At 42.4% G+C, this 22,548-nt stretch overlaps 2 protein-coding genes across 16 annotated transcripts in view; one reads left to right on the top strand and one right to left on the bottom strand.

Moving 5' to 3' along the window:
* Positions 1–1,385: 1,385 nt before the first annotated feature.
* Positions 1,386–7,668, bottom strand: GCM2 (glial cells missing transcription factor 2). The gene is made up of 6 exons (XM_063421274.1): positions 7,266–7,668; positions 6,328–6,558; positions 4,804–5,145; positions 4,303–4,415; positions 2,739–2,864; positions 1,386–2,503 (listed from the first exon to the last, which is right to left on the bottom strand). The coding sequence occupies exons 1-6, from the start codon at positions 7,666–7,668 to the stop codon at positions 1,622–1,624; spliced, it is 2,097 nt and encodes a 698-aa protein (XP_063277344.1). The 3' UTR covers positions 1,386–1,621.
* A 1,057-nt stretch (positions 7,669–8,725) lies between these two features.
* SYCP2L (synaptonemal complex protein 2 like) overlaps positions 8,726–22,548 on the top strand; it is a 46,400-nt gene continuing 32,577 nt past the window's right edge. For 10 of the 15 annotated variants that reach the window (XM_063402280.1, XM_063402290.1, XM_063402299.1 and 7 more), the window contains exons 1-17: positions 8,726–10,073; positions 11,320–11,344; positions 12,353–12,438; positions 12,571–12,659; positions 12,759–12,793; positions 13,509–13,651; positions 14,124–14,176; positions 14,540–14,585; positions 15,359–15,451; positions 15,541–15,601; positions 16,017–16,165; positions 17,021–17,081; positions 19,341–19,459; positions 19,838–19,910; positions 20,070–20,115; positions 20,760–20,805; positions 21,758–21,846. In XM_063402280.1, coding sequence (XP_063258350.1) covers positions 10,038–10,073; positions 11,320–11,344; positions 12,353–12,438; positions 12,571–12,659; positions 12,759–12,793; positions 13,509–13,651; positions 14,124–14,176; positions 14,540–14,585; positions 15,359–15,451; positions 15,541–15,601; positions 16,017–16,165; positions 17,021–17,081; positions 19,341–19,459; positions 19,838–19,910; positions 20,070–20,115; positions 20,760–20,805; positions 21,758–21,846 — 1,250 coding nt within the window. In that variant the 5' untranslated portion in view covers positions 8,726–10,037. Of the gene's footprint in view, positions 10,074–11,319; positions 11,345–11,994; positions 12,090–12,352; positions 12,439–12,570; positions 12,660–12,758; positions 12,794–13,508; positions 13,652–14,123; positions 14,177–14,539; positions 14,586–15,358; positions 15,452–15,540; positions 15,602–16,016; positions 16,166–17,020; positions 17,082–19,340; positions 19,460–19,837; positions 19,911–20,069; positions 20,116–20,759; positions 20,806–21,757; positions 21,847–22,548 lie in introns of all 15 variants that reach the window. The other 5 variants (XM_063402373.1, XM_063402257.1, XM_063402354.1 and 2 more) reach the window with 4 other exon arrangements.

Here is a 22,548-nt window from a genome sequence, read left to right on the forward strand (position 1 = left end):
AACTTCAGATATTTGTTTGCTGTGCTTTGAAAATAGTTTGTTCACCAGTTTAATGATGGCTTCGGTGCACAGAGCCTTATAATTCTAACTAGCCAGCTGTTCACATTATTTTACATGGTGCCTTGCTTTTAACTGTGATTTCACATTTATTGAAAGACTACAGTAGCATGCCACTTCTCAAAACATAGCAAAAATATACATAAGACAGAGGTTAAAAAGTGTTCAAAAAGTTAAAGATACTTGGTAACTTAATAATAATGATACGAAAAGAATTATTATGACTCTGATCAGTCCCCTGTGTCTACTTAGCTGCCTTGCTTGGCAAACACATTTTGGATGAGGGTTCTATTTCCTAGTACTAAGCAGCTTTCAAAATATCTTTAGTTTTAAACCAGTGCTGCTGTTTTTTTTTTCTTTCCAGGTTAACTAAGTATTAGTTGGTTTAGGGATAAATTTGGGAATGCATTTCTTTATGTTTTCCTTGCTTAGCTCAGTTTGGAGATTTTGTTTTGTAACCTCTCTGTTGGCTGGTTGTTTAATTTCTGAAATAGTGCTGTTATAGGGAGTTATGATTACAGAGAGAAAAATGACTAGAAGTCCCTCGGGGGAGGGAGAAAGACCTGGTGGAGATGGAGTGCAGAGAGGCAGCCAGGAAAGGTTCATTCAATGCTGACCTGTACTAGGCAGCTGGGATGTTGCATTCTTAGACAGGACAAGTTGTATTCATGGGTAAAGAGAATTCTACACCAATAACCAATTGGTCTGACCAGCTTGTCAGGCCCCTTTAAGCAAAAACCAGTTTCACTGTGAATGGTTTTCAGGACCGAATAAGTTAACTCTGGCAGCCATGTGATGCTGAGCAGGCTTGCTGGGACTTGCCTGAGCCTTCCTGCCTCCAGGCTGAGAGTTAAAGGGCATCAGTTCCTGGTGTGGCTGTGCTGGGCTGTCCTTCTCACATAGAAAGGCTGGGTAGTCTCCACTCTTGATACGGGGGATCAAAAAGCAACATGAATTTAGCATGTTTCTTAGGTTTCAGGTTTTTCATTTCAGAGAAACTTAGCTGATCTTCCCATTCATCAAAAGGATCACGACAGGTGAATGGACCACTCAGGTGAATTATTCTGCAAATTCTCTTGCTTTCACATTTCTTTTATTTCTTTGTTTCCCTGCCATTTCCTTCACTTGACTATAATCTATAGCCACCTTCCTTCATTTCTTTTCCATTAGCTGAGTAGTCGTTTCTTTCTTACAGATGGAGCATTTTCTCTCAAAGCTTGAGACATCTGGCAGGAGTTGTAGCAACAAGTGGATTGCACTTGCTGTCAGAGGAGGCTGGTGACTTCCAGAGGAATTGTGCCTCCATATTACCTTCTCCCAGGTGTGTTTTGGGCTCAGTTCCTTGTGCCATTTTAGAGATTGTGTGGGGCTTCTTTGAAATTAGATGCAAAATGTAATTCACTCAGCACGCAGCTCCAGAAAGGTGCTTTTGGGAGAAAGCTGTCTTGATGTTCTGCTTCCTTATATCTCCTCGAATCCCAAACCACTTGGCTTAGCAGTCACATGGTCAGCACAATAATCTGTTCTCCCATCTGCAGGTATTTGCCATTTAGGCACGGTTTAGTCAGTATTCAGCACTCTCGAATCTTAGGGCCTGGCCCTCCTGCTCAGCAAAGCTGCTGCCCAGAGGGAGCCCATACCGATAGCTCTCCACGCCCTCAGCTGGTTTGGATTTCATGGGGATGGAGTCGTGCTGGTAGAGCAACGCTGACTTTATCATCCCAAAGTCTTCCTGAATCTTCATCCCCGAATAGATGGCACCTGAGACGTTTTCTGCCACGTGGGTGTAGCTCTGGAGGTTTTTCATGTCACAGAGGTTGTCGCCGTATTTCAGCATGGGTGGCTTGTAGGCCTGGTAGGACACCTTGGTGGTGGTGGTGATGACGGTCTGCAGCGGCGGGGCCATGGGCGCGGGGCCAGGGCTGTACCTGCAGGGATAGTCCCCACCACAGTAAGGGTGGGGAGCACTTGGTGGCATCTGCCCGTGGTCACTGCGGTCTCCGCTGCCCGGTTTCCCCCACGCCGGTTTCAGTCCGTAATGTCTGCCAGGGCTGTCAAAGCTCTTATCGTGAGTGGTCACAGAGTTGTAGTGAGACCCGTTCAGACTGAGGGGGTCTGCATCCATGGCAGGACTGGTCAGATCTTTGTAGAATGTTGGGTAAGGACTCGAGCTTATAAAGGTAGGAACTCCAAACTCGTAACTGCATGGTCTGGGCACGTAGAGCCTCGGATTTGGGCATTTAGGGTATGGCGAGAGCTGGTCTTCCTGGAAGCTGGCTGAGTCGTAAGGTGCCTTGTAGAGGTCTGCGTTCTGCAGCGAAGGGTAAGGCTGGGCTGGAATCGAAAAGTTGGTGTCTGTGAAGGTACCAGCTCTTTCTGGGCCATCCATGCAGTGAAAATTCTGTAGGTTATTGGTGTAACCACTGCTGTCATGGAACCTGCCTGCCTGATAAGGAGAAGTAGATCTTCAAGATACAGGAGTCAATACCGCCCACACACATATGTCTCAATACTTGTGCTATTGTTAGTTTCAGTCCCAAATTAAAAGATGTAGCATGGTGTAAAGCTTTGTTTTGCCCTGGGATCCCCAGTACATTTACATCTTTATCACACCTTTTTAACTGACAAAAAAAAGTCTTCATTTATGTCAACTTTTTATTTCACTTATGGCTTTGACTTACCTCTGAGTTTAGAGATCTCTTTTTCTGGGAGTGGTGATAAGAGGACATTTGCTTCTTAATTGCACTTCTTCTTGCCTCTGCCTCCAGTTTACTCTCTGGCCGGGGGTGGTCATGGACTCCTTTAGCCTAAATTAGGATTAACTGAGAATTAGATGTTAACCTGGAAGGGAGTAAGATAAGAAAGAATGCTCTAAGTACTATGAGAGGTAGTCACAGCATGGTTTGTGTTTTGGCACAAGAAAAAAAGAAGAATCTAACAAGGATAAATTCATCGTGAAAATAAATAAATAGAATAAATCATGATTTGGGTGTACATAGAAGGAAAAAATGAGGGAGAAGTCAGTGAAGACTGCAGAGCTGATGAAGGAGCAAAAGTGCTACCTAATTTTGTGACATTCAGGAGTAGATAATTAGAACCAAGGGGAAAAAAATTAGTTTGGTTGGTTTTCTGCAGTCCAGGATCTCAGTTCTGCTTTATAAACACATATACAAATAGTATAAATAGGCTTTAAAGAGCCTTTTTCATGCCACAAGATGACAAATATTTTGTTAAAGCAATATACTTTCTTGAACAGGACAAGTGGAAAACCATGTGAAGATGCTCTGCTATTGGAACATCTGTGGGTATGCAGATCTACATAACCCAAGTTACACTGGTACATGGTGAAGTCACAGACACTACATTTCCTTACTCATTTGTCTGAACAGAGCTGCATGCAGTCCCTAATACAAAGTAGGAACCTAAAAATTGCATTTAAAATGCTGTCCTTTCTTAAGCAGAAGTTAACTTCTAAGCAAGGATTTATCAACTTTTTTGATAGTAAAATCTTCCAGTTTTGCGTGTCTGTAAGAGAACATTTGAATAAGAATAATATAGGAGGAAATCTGGGAATATGGGCAGTTTTCTTCCATTATTTGACTGGAGAACAGAATTCACTGCCATGTGAGCCAGGGAAAAATGTAATCTCATATAACAGAAACTTTTTGTTTACTTTTTGTTCCAATGTTGCTAAAAAAAAAAAAAAGAAAAATCAAGATGAAATTTCAAATTTCAGCTTAGATTCTTTTTTTCTGTCAAGACTTTAAATCCTTTAAAATTCAAAGGCTAGCTTCACATGAAGTAAAATTTTCATACTTCAACTCATGTAAATTAAGTAAGGCCTTTTTTTTCCCTATTTATTTTAGTGGGAAATAAATATTTGGAAATATTACAAAGATCCAGTTGTCATATGCACCAGGGTGCAAGACAACATTTTTGTTCATATTTGTGTTCTATAAACAGGTGAATTTTAGCCATTAGTGATATTGGGGTTAAAATTTAATATTGCCAGCCCATGAGTACTGCTTTTAAAGAAACAACCAAGTGTTATTATCTGTTCTTGTCATGTTCATACTAAAGAGAAATTCAGTCCTGGACTAGACCTCCATCATGCTCATCATGGTCTGTGTTACATAAAAAAAGGGGGCAGGGGGAAGAGGAAGAAATCTCTCTCTTTACAGGTATTATTTTATATACAGGTATTATTTTATATAGTGTGCAAAAACACATACAGTGGTTTTCTACCTGGAAAAATATTGCTTTGCCATCAAGCCTCCAGAAGTTTGTGACCGGATAGCCACTGTGTCCTCGGCAAGGAATCAACTCGAGGGCAGAGTTACAGTTGGGACAGGCTTTCTCTGTGAACAGACAGAAACTACTCAAGAGATTGGTTAAGGACAGTGATGCTGCCTGAGATCAAAGAGAGCTCAAGAGCAACACGATCAGACTTCTCCAAAATTTGGATTAAAATGTATTGTTCAAGGAAATGCAATGCAGACTACCAAGCACAGCTAAATGATAAGAACTAGAACTGCCCGCTAGTTATAAATGCTAATAATTTAAAGGGTTTAAATCCATATCCCCTTAAGTAGTTGCAAACAGACATTGGTGAAATTTGGAAATTATCAGTCATTGCAATTATGCCTTAGTCTGCGTGCAAGTAAGAGAGACTCCAGTTTGGAAATCAAGCCCCGATGAAAGAAGCGGGGTCCCCTGGGCACGGCAGCTCTCCCTGGTGCCGCTCACTTTGCTGCTTCTGCCGAGCCTTGTCGCATATGGCGGGGCGCAGCTGCAGGCGGGCGCCGCCGGGCAGCGCGCAGCCCCGGGCGCACAGCACCACGCCCAGGCACGACTTCTTGAGGATGTGGCAGTTGTGGTTGTTGGTGTTGCGCATGGCCCAGCCGCTGAGGTGCCGCTGCGCGTTCTTCTCCTCGCTCGAGTAGATGAGGCGCACGTAGCCATCGGGCCATTCCTGGAAGGCATCGAAGTGCTTGGGCTCCTGCAGCAGAGCAGGTGCGGAGAGAGGGCAAGGCAGCAAGGAGAACAACAAGAGAACGTTATTAGTATAGTACGAACTGATATTTTTGCCTTGTTATAAAACACATAACAAGGGGGGAAATGCTTTTTCTGTGACCAGCCAAGCAGCAGAAAAATAAATATTGAAAGAATAGCTTGTTCAGAAGTGCTGTCTAAAAGGGCTGGGGCAGTCTGAGATTCCAGATCTGAGAAGAAAGTCAGGATCCTTCCCTCTTTTACACCATGATCCATTGTAGCACAGTCTGTTGACACATATGCTTTTTACAGTCAAGTTACCAGCTGTGAGACATCAGCCTTACTCCCAGAATTTACTGACTAGTCTGCTATCAGTGTGCCCAGACAGGACACCAGCCACCCTGACCATGACTGCTGTTAAGTTCTCCTTGTTGTGGGACCATGCACCTACAGGCAGGAAGATAGAAGTTTATAGCTATCGAATGGCTTCTTAAAGTACATCTAATATGATTTGAATAAGGCTTTTCCCAAAAAATAGAAATAAAAAGATTTGTCATTACAAATGTACTTCCAATGTATGGATAGTGGCACAAACAAAGAACATTTCGATTTGGGGTTTCACAGCTTTCTGGAGTTCCTTATTAAAATGTAATTACCAGAACTATGAAAGAAGATTTTAAATTGCAAATATTCATAATGCAATATGTATTTAACATATGTATGTACCACGTGTGAGAGCAATCCCAGCAAACAGAAGGAAATTACCAGCATTTACAGCATTCAGACATTTATTAAGATATAACAGTATGGGCTCTGTAAACCTAAATAAACTCTAAGATGAAAAAAGTTGCAAAGAAAAAAATGCATTTGTAACTCACAACCAGACAAAAGTGGAGTGCTCATTAGCATTAGTGTTGCATCAGTAAACCAAAGAAATAATTAGATAGCTTGGATCATAGTAGTAAACAGTCAGTTCATGCTTCTTTTCAACATTTCTTGAACAAGGAAGAGGGGGAGGAGGGAGAAGGAACTTGTCCAGATGGAGCCACAGGTTGTTTTAGGAGTTCATATCCAGCTAGGCAAAGCTGTGCATCAAATCCCTAATTTTATAATAAATCACTTTTTATAAAGACTACAAATCAAAACTGAAAAGGCGCAAGAGAAATCAAGAAGACATAAAACAGAGCTTTGCTTGGGGTGAAGTTCGTTCCACTGTTGCCCAGCTCCTCGTTGGAGCTGGACAGAGACTCTCCCCAGTACCTCCCGCCCACCCGCTACCTGCGGCAGCTTGGGGTCGTTGATGTCCCAGGTGAGCTTCATGGCACAGAGTGCCCCCGGGGCCGCCTCCCGCTTTTTTTATGCCGGCGGGGCGTCGCCGAGGTGTGGCGGGGAGCTTCAGCCGGCCCCGCAGGCGGAACAGCAGCACCACCACCGAACCCCACCGCGGGCCCCGGGCGGGCAGGAGCTGCGCTCCCCCTCCACGCCGCAGGCGGGTTCCGCTCCCCTCACCTGGAGGTGTGTGACGGGGCACAGACACAGGCTGTGCGCGAATCCACCCCCCAGCACTGGGAACCGTCACTCAGCAAACTTGAGCAGGGTTTGGAAGTGTAACCCGGCAGCCGCGGGGCTCTGCAGCTCGCTCCCGCGGTGGCCGCGGTGATGGGAAGGTGGGGGACCCGTCTCTGCCCCACTGCTCCTGATCTTGGGTTTTGAGCGTGCTCGGAGCTGCCCGCAGCTCGTAAAGCCTCCGGAGGGAGGCAAAGATGCTGAATAACCTGCGCTTTGGATGTTAACGAAATCGGCGTTCTTTGGCAGCTTTCCCCTTCGCACTGTGCTCTGCAGAACCTGGTTTAAAATGCAAAACTGGTTTTGGTGCCGTTATATTGATAGGCACATTTTATCTTATTGAACAGTTAGAGGGGTTTTGTTACCTTTTCTTTTCGAAAGAAATAGCCGATGCGGTCTGAAGTTTGGAGGTTTTTGGGGTTTGTTTGTTTGTTTTGTTTCGTTTTTTTGAGGAGGGGATGTGGTGCTGTGGGAAGAAAGGAGGGAGATTGAGTTTTGGTGTGAAAAACAAAGAAAAAAAATTACAACAGCACAGAGACCGAGCCATTGAACGCCGAGCGCAGCTATCACCCTTTAAATGACCCCACCTGTTCCGAATGATTTTCTCACCACCTTCCATCCTCTCTGGTCCAAAATTTACAGCACTTTACCCTCAGCTGAGCACAATAAAGCCCCCCCAGCAGCAGCACACGCCGGCTGTGGCTCCCCTCGGCCGAGAGCAGCCCCCGAGGAGGCTCTGGGCTCCTCTTTAGCCCCCCTGGGCTGGGCCGGGGTCTGTCGGCGCTGCGGTCCCGGGCGGGTCCCGTCCCAGGCGCCGCACAGCTGCGGCTTTTTAGGGCGGGTGCCAATCGGGCCTCTTCTTCTTTCCCCCCCCCCCCCCCCCCCACTGCCGGGGTATAGAGTGAGGGCTTGCTGAGGAGAGCAGAGCGTTCGGAGCTGTGAGAAAGGCTGGCGAGGGTCTTCCTCCACCCTAAGGGCGGGTGCGTCCAGCAGCAGCGGTGGCAGCCGTGCGGAGGGTGTGAAGCAGCCCCTGCGCCTTGTCCCCCGCGCCATGGCCCAGGTGAGCGGCCACGGAGAGGGGGACAGTCCCCGCTCCCTCCTGGGGACACCCGCGGGACTCCCCGCGGCCGCCACATACCTCGGGTTGGGAGGCGCGGGGAGGTTTTAGAGCTTAGGTAATAAGGAAGGAAGGAAAAACAGCTTTTAGGGAGAGTGGGGGTGAGTAAGCGCTCTTCAGTTTTGGGGCAGAAAAAGTGTTTGGGTTGGTTGGGTTATCTTTTTTGGGGGGGGGGGTGGGGAAAGAAGACTTTTTTTTTCTGTATTTCTCTCTTCTTTTTATTTTTAAAGGAAGGAAAAAGTGAAGAACAAAATAGAGATGTGAGTGGCAATATGGCAGACAGAAGAGAAGACTACGTAAGGATCTTTTAAATGCATCCTTATCTTTATCTTACAAAATGTTATTTATATATGTATTTAAAGGTGCATATCTTAAATGGATATGGCATGACCCAGAGCTTCTAGTAATTTTATTTAATGTGGGAAGTGCAGCAGTCCTCTTACTCTTTTCTTTAGTAAGTGGTAAGAGATTACTGTAATAGTTGTGGGACTTACAAACTGAGTGTACCAAATTGCCTATTTCCTTACTTGGTATCTTTTAAGATGACTCAGTTTCAAGGGTTCTGTCTCTTTTGGACATTAAGACTAATGCTTCACTTCAGATGTAGCAGTAAAATGAAAAACAAATAAAAACCAATATAAATAAATAAAAGAAACAGAAACTTTCAACTTTTAAAATAACAAGCATTTTATCATAGTTAATGCTGCTTCAAATTCAATGCCCACTTATTTTATTTGCTAATTGTTTTCTTCCCCTCCCCCTACAGCTCGAATCACTGCTCATTGATGCCTTTAAAGGGAAGGGGTTTCAAAAAATACACGAACTACTTCAAGAGAAGGAAGTAGAGCCTCCTCAGAAGTACAGTGACTCTCTCTTTAACCAGTTGGACAAAGCACTGAGAAAGGCGAGTACCATAAATAATCTCAACTATCCTAACACCCAACTCAGAGGGTAGCAGAATAATGACGCCCAGCACTCTGTTTCTGTAGGAGCTGGACAAGAATGAGTTCGAGAACGTTTCACTGCTGCTGAAATGTATTCAGCTCTACCTTAAAAGTGATCTTCAAGAAGGGAAGAGCTTGTTTATTGAGCAAGGACTGGTAGCAAAGATGAGTATAATACTGTATACAAGTTACTAATGTGATATAAGGTTGTTTGCATCAGGAAAAGAACTCCAAGAGAGTGAAAAGTAGAGGATGGCTTGTTGGCCGCACAGAAAGAATTTTTTTTAATATATTGCATGAACTGAGTGGAGGAAAAAATGCTTACTCTCTTTTATTGCTTTTGGTGTAGCAGCCAATTTTATGGCTTCACTTATTACCTGATTTACAGGATTGGGTTGTTTGGGGTTTTTTTAAGCTGATGATGGAAGGAGAGGATGAATTTCTGTGAGTTCCATTAGTGAAATGATATAGCATTTTAAATGCTCCATCAGAATACAATTTTAATAATAGGATTGATGAGTAATTTGTGCTTCTATATTTTTAAAACCAGATATTCTTTATGAAGGTCTCTCTCTAGATATCTAGCAAACTAGATTTATTTAATCTGCAATTGTTTTATCTTCTGGCACTATAATGATTTCAGCTGGTAATAGTTGTAGTAGCAGAAATGCAATTGTGCTGAAGATGAGGAACACCTGGACCTAACACAGCTACGAGGGAACAGCTAACACATGCTTTCTTTAGCAGACTTGTACTGAGTCCTTGGTCCAAAAATGTTGTATTCCTGCCTTATAGTTACACTTTTCAGGGATACAATTGCTCAAAATTCCTGTATGGAAATAAATTAATAAAGTTTTTCCAGTCTGAGCTCTGTATTTCCAGTGGTGCATGGATTTCTAGTTCACCATTTTTGTGTAATGTTATGCAATATCCAAAATCATGAAGTATTAGAATATTTACCTTGAAGAAGCTTGAAAAAACTTTACAGTATTTTGCTGTGAGTTGATGTCCTCTAGAAATGTCTATAAGAGTTTTGGTGCCACTAGCAGCATGTATTGTGTCTGAGCACCACGAGAGAAGGAGAAAAGGAGGGCTAGGGAGGGAAGAGGGAAATGGCACTTTTCATGTCCCCCTAGCAAAATTTAACTCCTTAAAGCCATGTAACTTTTGACACAGTATGTCCCTGTGACATTTAAAGAGTAAAAGACTCTGTAAGGTTTCCTGCAGACATATGTAGTTTGAGGACTCTTGACTCCTCTTCCCAGTTTTTAACTCATTCTTTGAACTTTTACCTAGTATCCTGGTTTGAAAGAGCCAGAGCGTTTGTGACTGTCATCGACCCAAATGAGAATAAATTTTTGATGTTACTGCTTGAAGACTTCTTTGATTCTGCATTGGTATGTTTGTGCATTTAAGGGGACAGGAGGGTTGCCTTTATCGGATAAGAAAGCTATTGCTCACAAACAGTTTCCTGTTAGAAAATAATTAATTGCATGGTCATGGTGCTGTAGGGCTGAGCCTGGGACACAGCCTAGGTGCTGTAGGTGGGCAGTGCCCAGGAGTGTGCTTCTGGCTGAGATTTGACACACTTGGGAGAAGCATTTGCTCATTTTCTAACTTGAAGTATTTGTTTTTGTAGAAAAATCTGCAAGAAATTCTGATGCATTTTGAAAATAAAAGCTTGTGAGCTGAAGCTCTCTTTAAAACTGAATTTACTGACACCGAACTGCATTTTATGTGCAAACACATTTGCTAAGGTGATCCTAGCAATTTGAAACAGATGATTTAATTCTAAAGAATGATTTAACTTGCTTACAACTCTCATTTAGGTTTCAACTTTACATATGCATAACTTTAAGGGTGTTAGAGGCCTAGTGATGTAACATTTGTAATAGGAACAATGCTGTTTAGCTTTTTTCCCCAAGCTGTTGTTCCCTGTCTTGTCTGTTCTTACTGGAAGCAAGTTACTTTTTGAGTGTCAGAATTCATGTCAATACTTATTATTCTTTTCAGGAGTTCTGCTAAAAGATATTTGAGCAAAATCAAGCTTCCTTCTTTCTCTACTAACCACTTTGTAATTATAAAATACCCATTTCTTTTCCCAAAATTTTAATTTATTTGTCTTCCTGCTATGTTTCTTCTGCATGCTTTCACTGTGGAGGAGGAAGTGTTTTTTGTTGTGGAGTTGTTTTTAATTTTTTAAAGTTCTTAATTTTCCTCAAGGGACTGTAACACGCTTTAGATACACATTGTGATATCTAGTGCTGCAGTGTAGAAACATAAAATGTGCTTTTACATAGGCCCACATGTGTAATAAAAATAAGAGAATGATGTCCTGATGTGGGTTTTCCAAGGAACGCATAGGCACTGCGCTCTCAAGTGCTGCTGAATTCCCTGGGGGAAGTGGGTGCTTGGCTTCCTTTACCCTCCCTGCATATTGCCAACCTGTATGATCAGGGTGACCATATGTGAAATTCCTGGATCAGGTGGCTTTTCCTGATGTGGGTACGCCACTGTTTTATGTTATTTAACATCTGAAAGTTGGGGGATGAGGAATGCGTGCATAAACAGCTTGGCACTTTGTGTGCTGCTGTTCTTGACTGGTGGTGTGTTAATGAAAGCTTCTTTTACTCTTTCTATCAGGTGATTTGCAAATGCAGTAATCAAGGTCAGTATTTTTTTTCCTTCCATTGCTCAGTATCCTGATTCTTAATCTTGGGTGCATATCTGTTAATACTGCTTGAATTCTGTCCCCTTTCTCTTTTGTCTTCAGCTACTTCTTCTTTTCTGCAGTTTTAAAATTTTTTTAATTCTCCAGCTGATGTCTCTGAAGTTAATTTTCATTAATATTTATACTGAATCAGAAAACCTTTTTCTGTTTCTTTTTTTTTCTCTTTGTACCTGCTGAAAAAATCTACCTGTGGCATCTCGTTTAAATGGTCACCATCAAACATTTCACTTGATCAGAGTGAGTGGCTTCTGAAAGGGGTTCAGTCTAGACAGTCTGTTCTTGCACATCTGTTTGTTCTGGCAGCAGATGTCATTCCCTTGCTGAAGGCAACTATCTCCACAGAATGGCATGTTAATTCCTTCAGCCTTCTGAACTCAGCAGAGGGATGTCTCTCTGTCTCTCATTAATTTCAGCAGCAAAATATTGTTCTGTGACTGCAACTTGTTTTACACTGGGGGGGCAGGGAGCAGGTGCTTTCAGAAAATATCTGTGTGACCAGACATCCAGGCTCACAATCCATGTAAAAATGAAGTATTGCACTGTGGGTCAGGTCATGTGTGCTTATTTGTCCTTGCACCTTATTCTAGTGGGAGCAGAGTGGCACAAGCATCTTCTGGTTCATACTTCATTGGTTTGCTCTGTTGACTTTGACAAAACCTGTATATTCAGGTTTTCTCTTGTGGTGAGTAATTAGCTTCCCCTTTCTGTGCCTCTTTAAATAGCTACCCAGGTCAGAAGTTAGTGTATCTGAAGCATTTTTTTTTTAGATGGAGATTACCTGTTCCCCTTTCTGTCTAGGATTAGATGGTTGGAAGCTTTGTCTTTAAATGCACTTGCAGCTGGGATGTTTTTATTCCTTCAACACAGCAAATTGTAGTTGCTTCAACTGTTTTTTATATTGATACCAGCCCATTTCTAGCTGTACCTTTCAAATTATTTTTCTAGGAAAGAAAGAGCTAGTGAATTTATTTTTGCCTGAACTAGGGCGCCTAGTGACAGACGCAAGCCTTTGCTGCTCTCTGCATCTGGAGGTAAGATTCTTACTAGCAGGAGAAAATCAGATAAATTTGTGTGAAAGCATGTGTAATTAGATAAGAGATGTGAAACAACATTATTGATTTATTTCCCTTCGTTTTCTACCCCTTCTCTTGTGGGGGGGAAAGGCCTTGAGGACCCTCAACTCTATACTTGACAGTGTCCCACGGGAGGAGAGAAAGAAGTTCCCTCTCTCTGAGGAGATCTGCTCGCTCACGTAAGTGATTTGCCCTCCAGTTTCTGTACCTGCATACTCCCTGCTCTGCATTCGGAGTTAGTTATTTCCATTGTAACTTGTGGTATTATGCTGTTTCAGGAAAGACCTTGCAAAAACTATACTGGAGGTTGGTGGTAAGAAGTTCTCCAGCTTTACCTCATCTGCTTATTTATTATAGATGAGTTATAACTTAAATTATATTTCCTTGCCAAGAGTTGATTTTTAGGGGGGAAAGTCAGATATGCTTTAGCAAAATATAAATAAAAAAAGTCAAATGCAGCAATGCCTTAACTCTTTCTGGTTGGTATTAGTAATGCACATTGACTAATCAGACAAGCTAAAATGATTTATGTAGAAAAGTAATTGCATCAGCTTTATGTATGTGCTTAGAGAATATGCTGGCTGTTAGTCTTAAAAATATTAAATTCTAATTGCTTTACCACAATATGGACAAAACTTAGTTAACAAGGTTAATGGCCTCTTGGGTGAAATCTCTTTTGTTTTCTCCTAATAATAACACTTTCTAGAGTGTTGCCATGGTATATGGAATGTGGCCTAATCCTAGGTGGTTAGTGCTGAGTCTCTGCTCCCATCCCTTCCCAGACTCCGAGCTCATCTCCCAGTGCACTCATGTGTGTTGTGGTTTGCAGTGCTCCATACCTCGATCTCACTGAGCTGCAGGAGCTGAGGATGCCCAGCCAACACTGGGCTGTTGCCCTCTCCTGTTCTCCTAGGGGAAACTGAAGCTAGAGGTGGCTGTGTAGTATAAAATTGCAGGAGTAGCAATGCTATAACCCTCTGTTATGCCAGAGGGATGATATTTATCCTGTACTTATGTTTGCCTGGCAGATTATGACCTCCAGGTTGCCCTTTCAGAAGCACTTTGTAGGTTAATGATAAAAAAATGGAGGGATGACCTTGTTCACCACTGGTTTGAAGATAACTATCTTGCTGAAGCTTTCAAAGAGATCAAGGATCGAGAATTTGAGACGGTGAGGGTCCTTATTTTGAAAACAACATACTTGGCAAGTCTGTATAGGGGCTAGTTTTGGTTGAGTTAAGCCAAAGTGTCCTTGCAAGAAGTTCCTACAAAACTGATTTTATAAATACACAGAGTTATTTGTGGATGGCATGTTTTACTCTTTTTTTTTTCCTATTATTATGGTAAATATTAAATGACACATTGTTAAAATAGGTCCTACTTCTAAAAAATACAAATAGTACATAAATAAGTTAATTTGTGGGGTTTATATTTGAATTCTTACTGGTCTTAAGTTGGGTCCAACCTTTTGTAGTAAATGGAGTGTTTCTTTCCAGTAGTCTTTGGCATCCCATTGACCTGTTTAAAGCTTTTAACTGGACAGTAGATGTTAGACAGCAAATAGTTATTCTACACAATAAAATAACTATTTGCAAAGGAGAAGTAGCCTGATTTTTTAAAATAATGTGTCATTTGTCTTGAAGGACTGCAGAAAATTTCTTAACCTACTAAACGAAAGGCTTGGAGATAAAAGAAGGTAAGCTGGGAACCAGCAAAATAAATTGGTGCTATCATTACTGCAGGGGGAAATAAATAGAATTGTAAAATGGGCTGGCTTATATTAAAAAAATATTTTACATCACATGTGAAGAATAAAGGTTTTTTTAAGAAAGAAACTTTATACATTCTTATGGTGTTTCTTTTGAAAGTAAAATCAATGAAGATAATGCATTACTACTAAAATACTGAAGTCTCTAGCTTATCCAAGCTTAATTTACTTTTAGAAAATTTTACATTGTTCTTTGAACAATAAGACTGGTTACTAATCTTATTAAATACAAAATAATTGAAGTCAGACTCTAATGTTGCATGTATCATGAGAAGTCTGGTTCTCTTCCAGAGTCTACTCATTTCCTTGCATATCTGCTTTTGCTGACATGAATGAGGTAATAGCCCTTAAAGCTCTGGCACCTTCCCTACAGTGTTATGGCTGCTGAAATTGTGCTTTTTGTGGTAAATTTTTGGAGTTTTGTTCTCCCTGCCTGTTTTTCATTGAAGAGCTAGTTTCTTGGAGTGTCAAGTGTAACCTTCTGTTCTAGCTGGAAAATTTGCTTGTTTGTCACTTAGCTCCCAACTTAGTGCTGCTGACTTTGCTGTTGTACCAGCCAAGTGATAGAGGCAATGCTTCTCTTCATGGTGATGACAGAAGAGAGTTCTAAAAAGAAACAGGAGGACAGGACAACACTGAGTCCTCTGGCACAGCTGTTTCCAGACTGCCAGAAGACAACATTAGCCCGATGCCCCTGGAGATGAGTTGCAAATGCTGCAGTTTGCCTCACTGGTCTTTAATTGAATGAACTGTGGCACCATTCCTGACAGTCATATTGAATCAAACCCATGTGATTGGAAGCTGGTTCCACTGCTTCTGCTTATTTCAAGTGCTCAGAAGCAGAACTTCCACATCCTCTTCCCTGGCACAAACAGGCAGGCATTTGTGCATTGCCTTTCCCTTGGCTGAAGCAGAGCCAGGTCTGACATGGGTGTGGTTGGGTGAGCAGTGGGCTGGCACCCCACAGGGTGATCTGAGCTCATTTCTGCAAGGTGTACAGATGTTTACACAGGGTAACATTTTCCAGTTTTGTCTCATTAGAGAAAATTGTGACTGGTACAGCAGTTGTGGGGCTTTTTGGGGAACAACAGTGCCGCTCTTCTTCCCCAGGTAAAGAAGCCGTCGGATGAGAAACTGGAGGAGTTTTGGATTGACTTCAATGCTGGCAGCCAGAGTGTGACTTTCTATGTGGATTGTGATGAGGTAACAGCAAAGCCCAGATGGCCTTGGGTTAGCTTAAGCCAGTGGGCACTCCCTCAGCCCTTCTGACACAATGATTTTGGCTTTCAAAGGGAGCTCTTTGGGACTCTGTGAGGCTGGCAAAGGAAAATGTCAACAGTTACAGTGTGAAGGGTAAGATTTTTCCAACAACATTATCCTGTTTGGCTAGAGGTCCATGAGACACATGGAGTAAACCTAAAATCTTACCATCACCAAGGTGTTCCTATCTGTCCTCTTCCCTCTCTGCCTTGCCCTTTGGTTATCCTGGACCATCACTGCTTGTGTGTGTGCCCATTCTGCCCAATAACCCCCTCCTTATCCCATCAGGACAGCTTGAGGTGTCAGTTTATAGGTGTCCAGGAGAACAGCATAACCAAGACTCAACGGGAAAGAAATGAGCAAACAGAGTAACTGGAAATGCAAGGGCAAGATGTAACAGGCTGTTTTAAAAATCCCAAATGCTTACTCAGGCATTTTTGGGTTAACAGAAGAATGTCTTGATCTAAAACAAAGGTAATTGATTGTTTGGTTTGTTATTTTTACACAGAGAACGATAAACAAAAGATTGTTAAAATTTTTATGAAGATGCCTGCTGCTCTTAACAAAACAGAAGCAACAAAAGTCAAACTTGTTTTCAGTGCTGAATTTGAAATAATAAGTGTACTTAGAAAAGTCCTGGGAGAAGAAAAACTGATGGTAAGCTCTAATATATGGGTTTTTTCTTAACTATATTTTACACTGAAAAAAACCATTCAGATTTGTGTTTTGTGGTTTTTTTTATTTTCTCTGTGCCTCTTTACTGTATATTTGTCTTCCCGCTGTGATTTCTGACACTCTATACAGATGGTCTAAGGTTTGGCCTGGAAGAGAAATTGGGGGTTTTAGGAAAGAAGTTTCAAGGTACTCAAATTTATGGTTTAAAAGCTGGAAGGTTAAAATTATCTGTTCATTAATTCCTTGTGTTATAATTTTTCCTGAGTTTCTGAAGTAGAAAATGAAGCCTGCAGAATTTAATTGCCTATCCTTAAGTATGAATATTCTTACGTATGGCTCCAAGTGTTACATTGCACAGGATGTGCAAAGTGTTACACAAAAACCTTGAGCTGTGTTGAAAAATGCAAATCTTCCACTGACTTTGTAGATAGGAGTTCAAGACAAAATAGAGTACTTCTAAAGCTCAAGGTTTTTTATTAGGTAATGCAAAAACATAAATTGTGTGTGATTTCTTTTCCCCCAGAAATGTTAATATAGTTAATTTTTGATTTGTAATTCATCCATGGTCCCTGGTGTTTGCAGAAAAGCTTATGTAACAATAAATAACCATAATACAGTGGCTGTCATTTGCCCTTAAAGGAGCCAAGACCTTTCCAAATGATAGCTAAATGATAACTAAATGATAATTATACACTAATTATCAGTGGATAATTAGTATCCACTGAGTTGTTGCTGGCAATTACCAACTGTTACTTTTGTGATTAAGTAGCTGACTTTACTAGATGAAGACTAGTCATTTTAAGACCACTTTCACATGGGATTAATTCATACCAACAGTTAGTTGAGTCTGAAGATGAGACTGTCCGTGCTGGGAAGGAAGCCACACAGAATGAAGCAGGTGATTTTTTTCTGTTATTTCATTAAATTTAAATATCTGTTTTCAAATTATCACTTTCACCTGTAGTCTACATCTTACTGTTAACTTCACTTAAAACAGCGACAAAAAAGGAATAAAACCCCATGACAACAAAACAAGCAATGCCCAAGCTCAGTTTTCTACTGTTCCTATCTTGTGAGCTTGGTAACTCTGCTTGTGGCAGATGCTGAGTCCCTCTAGCCCAGGGGGTGAGGGCAGGGCACCATGGCCATGTGCTGCTGGGGCTGCATCGGCAGGGTAATGCTCACAGAGACAGGATCTGTGTGCTGGCAGGTGGCCTGGCAAAGCACATTTCAGCTGCTGGCTGACCTCTGATGTGCAGGGTGTGCAGAACTGTTTCTCCATCTGCGGGTGTGCTGGGACACACCCTCCTCTCCTCCCCTCTGGGATGCCTGGTTTCTGTTTTGGCCATACCTTGTGGGTGCCTGCAGAAGGACATGGTGGCCTCTGGCCTCCTGAAAGCACAGATTCTCTTGTGGGCCTGTGCTTGCACCTTTGCACCTAACAAGCTCTCTGCTGAGCAGTGGGGTTCATATGGTGGGGCAACCTCTACTAAAGCTTCCTGCAGGGAGGTGACTTCTGTTTCTTCTGAGCAAGATGATGTGCTAGAGGATTACGTGCTCCTGTCCCAAGGTGCAGTGAATGATGTTTTGAAGGTGCCTGGAGCTGTTGTGGAAGAAGAGCTGGGGGAGCAGAAGTGCTCACCTGCAATCCCTGTTTGTGGGTAAAGCTCCTCTGTGCAGGAGGTGACCTGCTCCTGTAAATACCCTGTACCCTGTGTGTGCCCCAGCTATAAAAGTAGCTGTCTACCTTAAAGCAGGAGAGACTCTTACTTCACCTGCACTAGCCTTTATTTCCTTATTCTCATCACCCTACAGCCAGTGCTCTGTGTTTCTTTGAACTGGGCATGTTAAAGTTTTTCATCATCAAATGGTGGTGCTTCCTGTGCTGCCAGTGAACATCTTCTGCAAGGCATCTTCTTCCAGGATCATTCAGCAGAGTTTTATTCATGTTCTAAATTCAGGAGTTGTTGAGGTAACTGGGGGCCTGAAGTACAGATGTTTCATTTCTGTGTCTGACCTAAAGGAAGGTCTAAGCTTGGCACCTGCCAAGAAAAAGAGAAAGTAACTCCTTTCTTTCCTTCTCATTCTCTGAAATTCTTGTGTAAGTCCCCACAATCTGTAGGTCACAGCCTTAAGGAAAAGCTGCTTACAACAAAAAAGCAGGAGGTGTGTGTGATCAAAATTGGTCCTTCACAGGAAACATTTCCTCAGCTCAACCTTGTTATCAAAATTTTGGAATTTTTGTTTCTGTATGGAGGTCTCTTAACTTTGAAGGCTAGGATTTGTCCTTGCTTCAAAACTGACTCTATTTCAGATTTTAGAGTGATTACTTGTTGTGTGGATCCTTTCTTGGTGTAACTTGCTTGACAAATATTTCCACGTATTCTAAGGCTGTGAAATCACAACTCTTCCAGCTGCTACCACCAACTGTCTTGAAAACAAAGTTTGAAGAGCACTGAGGATAGCTAGCATTCTTTCTGTGACAATATTAATAAGAAATTTTTATTTTCCTCTAAGTTCCTGTGCATTTCAGATTCCTCCAGGTGAAAACTTGAAAGAGCCACTTCCACCTCTAAATGTGTCTGGGGCAGTAACTTCTTCAGTAGTCCTTCCCATTTTCCTCCAATTACAGCTGAAATAAGCTAGAATGGAAGTTCTCCAGCTTCTGGAGATACAGATGAGCTAGGAGTTCTTTTATCAGTTCCCACCATGGAGCACACAGAGGTGCAAGGTGGGCCCTGTCACTTGAAGCAGTCAAGGAGTACAAGGGACATAAGGTAGTTAATCTGCAATGAAGCAAATTTTGCAGTGCCTGATAGAGATTCAGTGGAGGAAAACATGGATGGTGGAGTCAGACACAAAGGCTTGCTCCACATCTGCCAGAGCTTAGGAGTCAACATAGCAATATAAGTAGTAAGATGATAAACTTGCATATATTCGTCCATGATTGATGAGCTTATATGTTGTTTATTTAGCATTGCAGTTCTTTACTGGGTACTTTGAAGATACTTGGGTTTGTTCTGTTAAATGTGAGCTTGAGATGTGCCTAGAAGATTGTGCTGCTGCAATTTGTGCATGCATGGATGGGAATGGAAAGAAAGGGTAGTGAGTGTTCAGTTACTGTGATGACATTCTCACCCTGGTTGCTGTTCTGCAGAAATACCTGTACCCTCTACTGCACAGAGGAGGAGAGATTCTTCAAACTCTGAGAATGTGGAGACTCAAAAAGACAACTTAACCTCTCAGCACAGACAGCAGTTAACAGGCACTGAAGCAGTAAGTGTTTGGTGTATGATGGAACAGTCCTTGTGCCCCCTTTCCTTTCCTCCACTCTGCTTTATTTACAGGTGTGACTAAAACCTTCCCTCAGAGAAAACTAGTTTGTATTTATTCAGCTCAAATACTTGTCCCCAGAGCTGAAATTCTGGCAAAATTGCTTTAAAAAGAAAAAAAATTACTTTCTTTTATAACCAGACAGTAGGATGCTCTTAGTGAAAAATCCATAGTATCGTTTAAAAGGTTCTCATGTGTGGACAATGACGAACCTGCCATGCAGCTCTTGCCACAGGCTACTGCTAAAACATCTGTTTCTAAAACCCCCCCACATTTTTATTGATCATATGCATGTTTTGTTCATGGTTTCATGTCTCCAAGAAGAAAATGGTCAACTCTGGTGTTGCCATGGTTACAGTGAGCCAGCAGACAGACCTGGAAGATGCTAACCAAGGTCAGGCATGGCTCCCTTCAGTACCTTAAGTCTGACCCAGTTAAATGTCACCCAGGGGGACATGCTGAAGGCTCTGCTTTTGTGGGTCTTACAGCAAAAGTAGATAAAGTTTCACAGTAGCTCCAGAGGGTAAAACTATAGTTTTCTTGCCTTCTTCAGAAAAAAACTCCAAAACTCCATCTCCAGGGACAAAAGCTAAGCCTAGGTGAGTGTCTCACAGACAGAAAGTTGCAAAGTGAGTTTTTTGTGGGGGTTTTTTGTGTGTTTGGGTTTTTGGTTTTCTCCTGGTGTTTTAATGCATGTTATTTTGGGGCTATTCTGTCAATTATTAAATTGAAGATTCTGTCAATTATTAAATTGAAGATTGTGTTTTCCACCTGAACATCGAGGGTGTTTGCCTGGAGTTACAGCACTTTGGAGTTCCTGAACAGTAATATTTAGTTACTAGATTGGTGGTTGCTTTGGTGTGACTTTTCCTCATTGTGGATTTAGTCCAAATGGAAGGTGAGCCCACAGCTGATTCACAGAGAGTTAAACTTCAGCTGTGAAATCTGAGCTTGCCAAATGTGAGATTGTTCATAATGGGGACCGTGACTTTGTGGAAGATCATATGAATTTGAATTCACCTTGGCTTGAATTCACTTTTTTTTTCCCCAGGCCTTTGCAGGACAGAGTTTCTAGTAGTTAAGGAGCTGGATACCTGTAGATCTATTAATTACCTTTCTTCCCTACACATCAAACCATTGATTTGGTGCTAATTGGTGCAAGGGGTTTTTTTCCCCCCTTAGTACTTCAGAAATGTTTTGATCTTTAGATGAACAGCTCCCTCACGTGTCCTCTTGTCCCCAGTGAGAAGCCCCTAGAAGAAGAACCTATGGCTGAGTCCATACCAGAGGTATGTGTGCCTTGGGGGCTCCCCCTGAGTGAAGAGACACAGGGTAGGGAAAAGACATTCTGGTGGAGTTGCATGGGAAGGCTGGGATGGGTTGACCCACTCATGCCCTTGAGCAGTGTCCTGAGCCCACAGAGTGTCACACTTGATGTGCTGTGCCACTCAGCACCAGGAGTGAGCTGCAGAGGCAACAGCTGCCAGCCTCATTCTAGAGAGGCCCAGCCAGGTGATGCAAGCTCATTGGAGTTCATTCAGAACATATACAGCCCCAAAGCAATATGTTGTGCTGGTGTCCAGGAGTACAGTGGTGAGTGGGACATATTTGCATGTCCCAAGACTTGCACGCCCTCCTTGAGGGGAATCTTTGCTTCCTGAATGGAAGCAAGCCTTGGACATCTACAGATGTGTTCATTCAGTTTTGTATCTGGGCTCTAATGACTCTCCAAGGTAGATATAGGAACTTGCAATCTGGGTAAATTGCCAAGGAACCGAGAGTCATCTCAAGTTGCACTTAGAAAGTTGTATTGGTGTGTCAGTGTACTAAAAAAAAAAAAAATTCAAGGCACTATGTGAGAGAAATTAAATTCCCAAAGCAATATTTTTGAGCTTTGGTACATATATAAGAAATCATATTTTAGACTTATTCTTGGGTTTACATTTCCAGGTGCTAGTTTCAGATTTAAAAAAAAAAATTACTGCCAGTTCAGTTGTTTTGTAGCACTTGCCCACTGTACAGTGAATTCAAAGCTTTTGAACTACTTTCTCTCCCCCCACTCTCTTGACCCCACCAGTTTCAGCTGTGTGAGTCCCATACTTTGTGGCAGAAAAGTACCACAGGCAACAGTTGCACCTGGAAAGTTGTTGTAGAGTGAGGAAGGAAGTTTCCTGGCACACCTTTTCGTTGCTTTTGGCAGGCTCTAGTTTCAGAACATGACTTTGAGTGTTGTTGTTTTAGATGCTGCAACTCTCTCCTTTTCCAAAGGATGTTACCAGCAAAAAGAAAAACAGGAAAACAAGTTTGCCCAAGAAGAGGGCTGAAGACAGGTATGACACACAAACCTTGGGACCATGCAAGAACTGGTGTACCAAGTCATTTTAGACCTTTTCTAGCATCAGGGAGGAAGGGCATCTCCATGGGGGGTGGCCTGACTACCTAGAATAGGCTGTAAAACATGTATGAGGGTATGAAGGGTCATAACTTGTCTCTGTAGGACCCTTAGGGTCCCCAAAGTGATAAAGATCTCAGAAGCTAACCCTAGCCTGCCAACAATGCCCTCTGTACCTGTGATATGATGTCATGGCATGTTGGCTTTTTCCTTGCCCAACCATAATCCTCTAGTGAGTGGAGTTCTGAGTGCCAGCTTCTTTCACAAATATTTATATTCTCCAGTATTGTCCCACTTCCTTGGAATCATGGGTCCTAGGGTTTCAGGATGGCCTCTTTCTCAATTAGTCCCCTTGCCTTGCACCCACACATCTGTCTGTCTGCATTTAAAGCTGGGGGCACTGCAGGAAGAAGCACTTGAGGGTTTGGGGGCCGTATGCAGCCTGTGGCACTGAAAGTCTGCTTTCTTGAGCCCTCCTCCCACGCTCTGCCAAATGTTGTGTTCAAGTCCATGCCTGCTGCTGTTCTGGGGCTTCCTGCTTCAGCCTGCTGTCTCTTAGCTCAAAAACCTCCCCAAACCCCGAGGGCTTAGATGATTTTTTTACTTGTCTGTAGGTAAGAATAGGAAAATTTGATGCAGG

Source organism: Prinia subflava, chromosome 1 (assembly GCF_021018805.1).
Source record: "Prinia subflava isolate CZ2003 ecotype Zambia chromosome 1, Cam_Psub_1.2, whole genome shotgun sequence".
In the NCBI taxonomy this organism is placed as follows: Eukaryota; Metazoa; Chordata; class Aves; order Passeriformes; family Cisticolidae; genus Prinia; species Prinia subflava.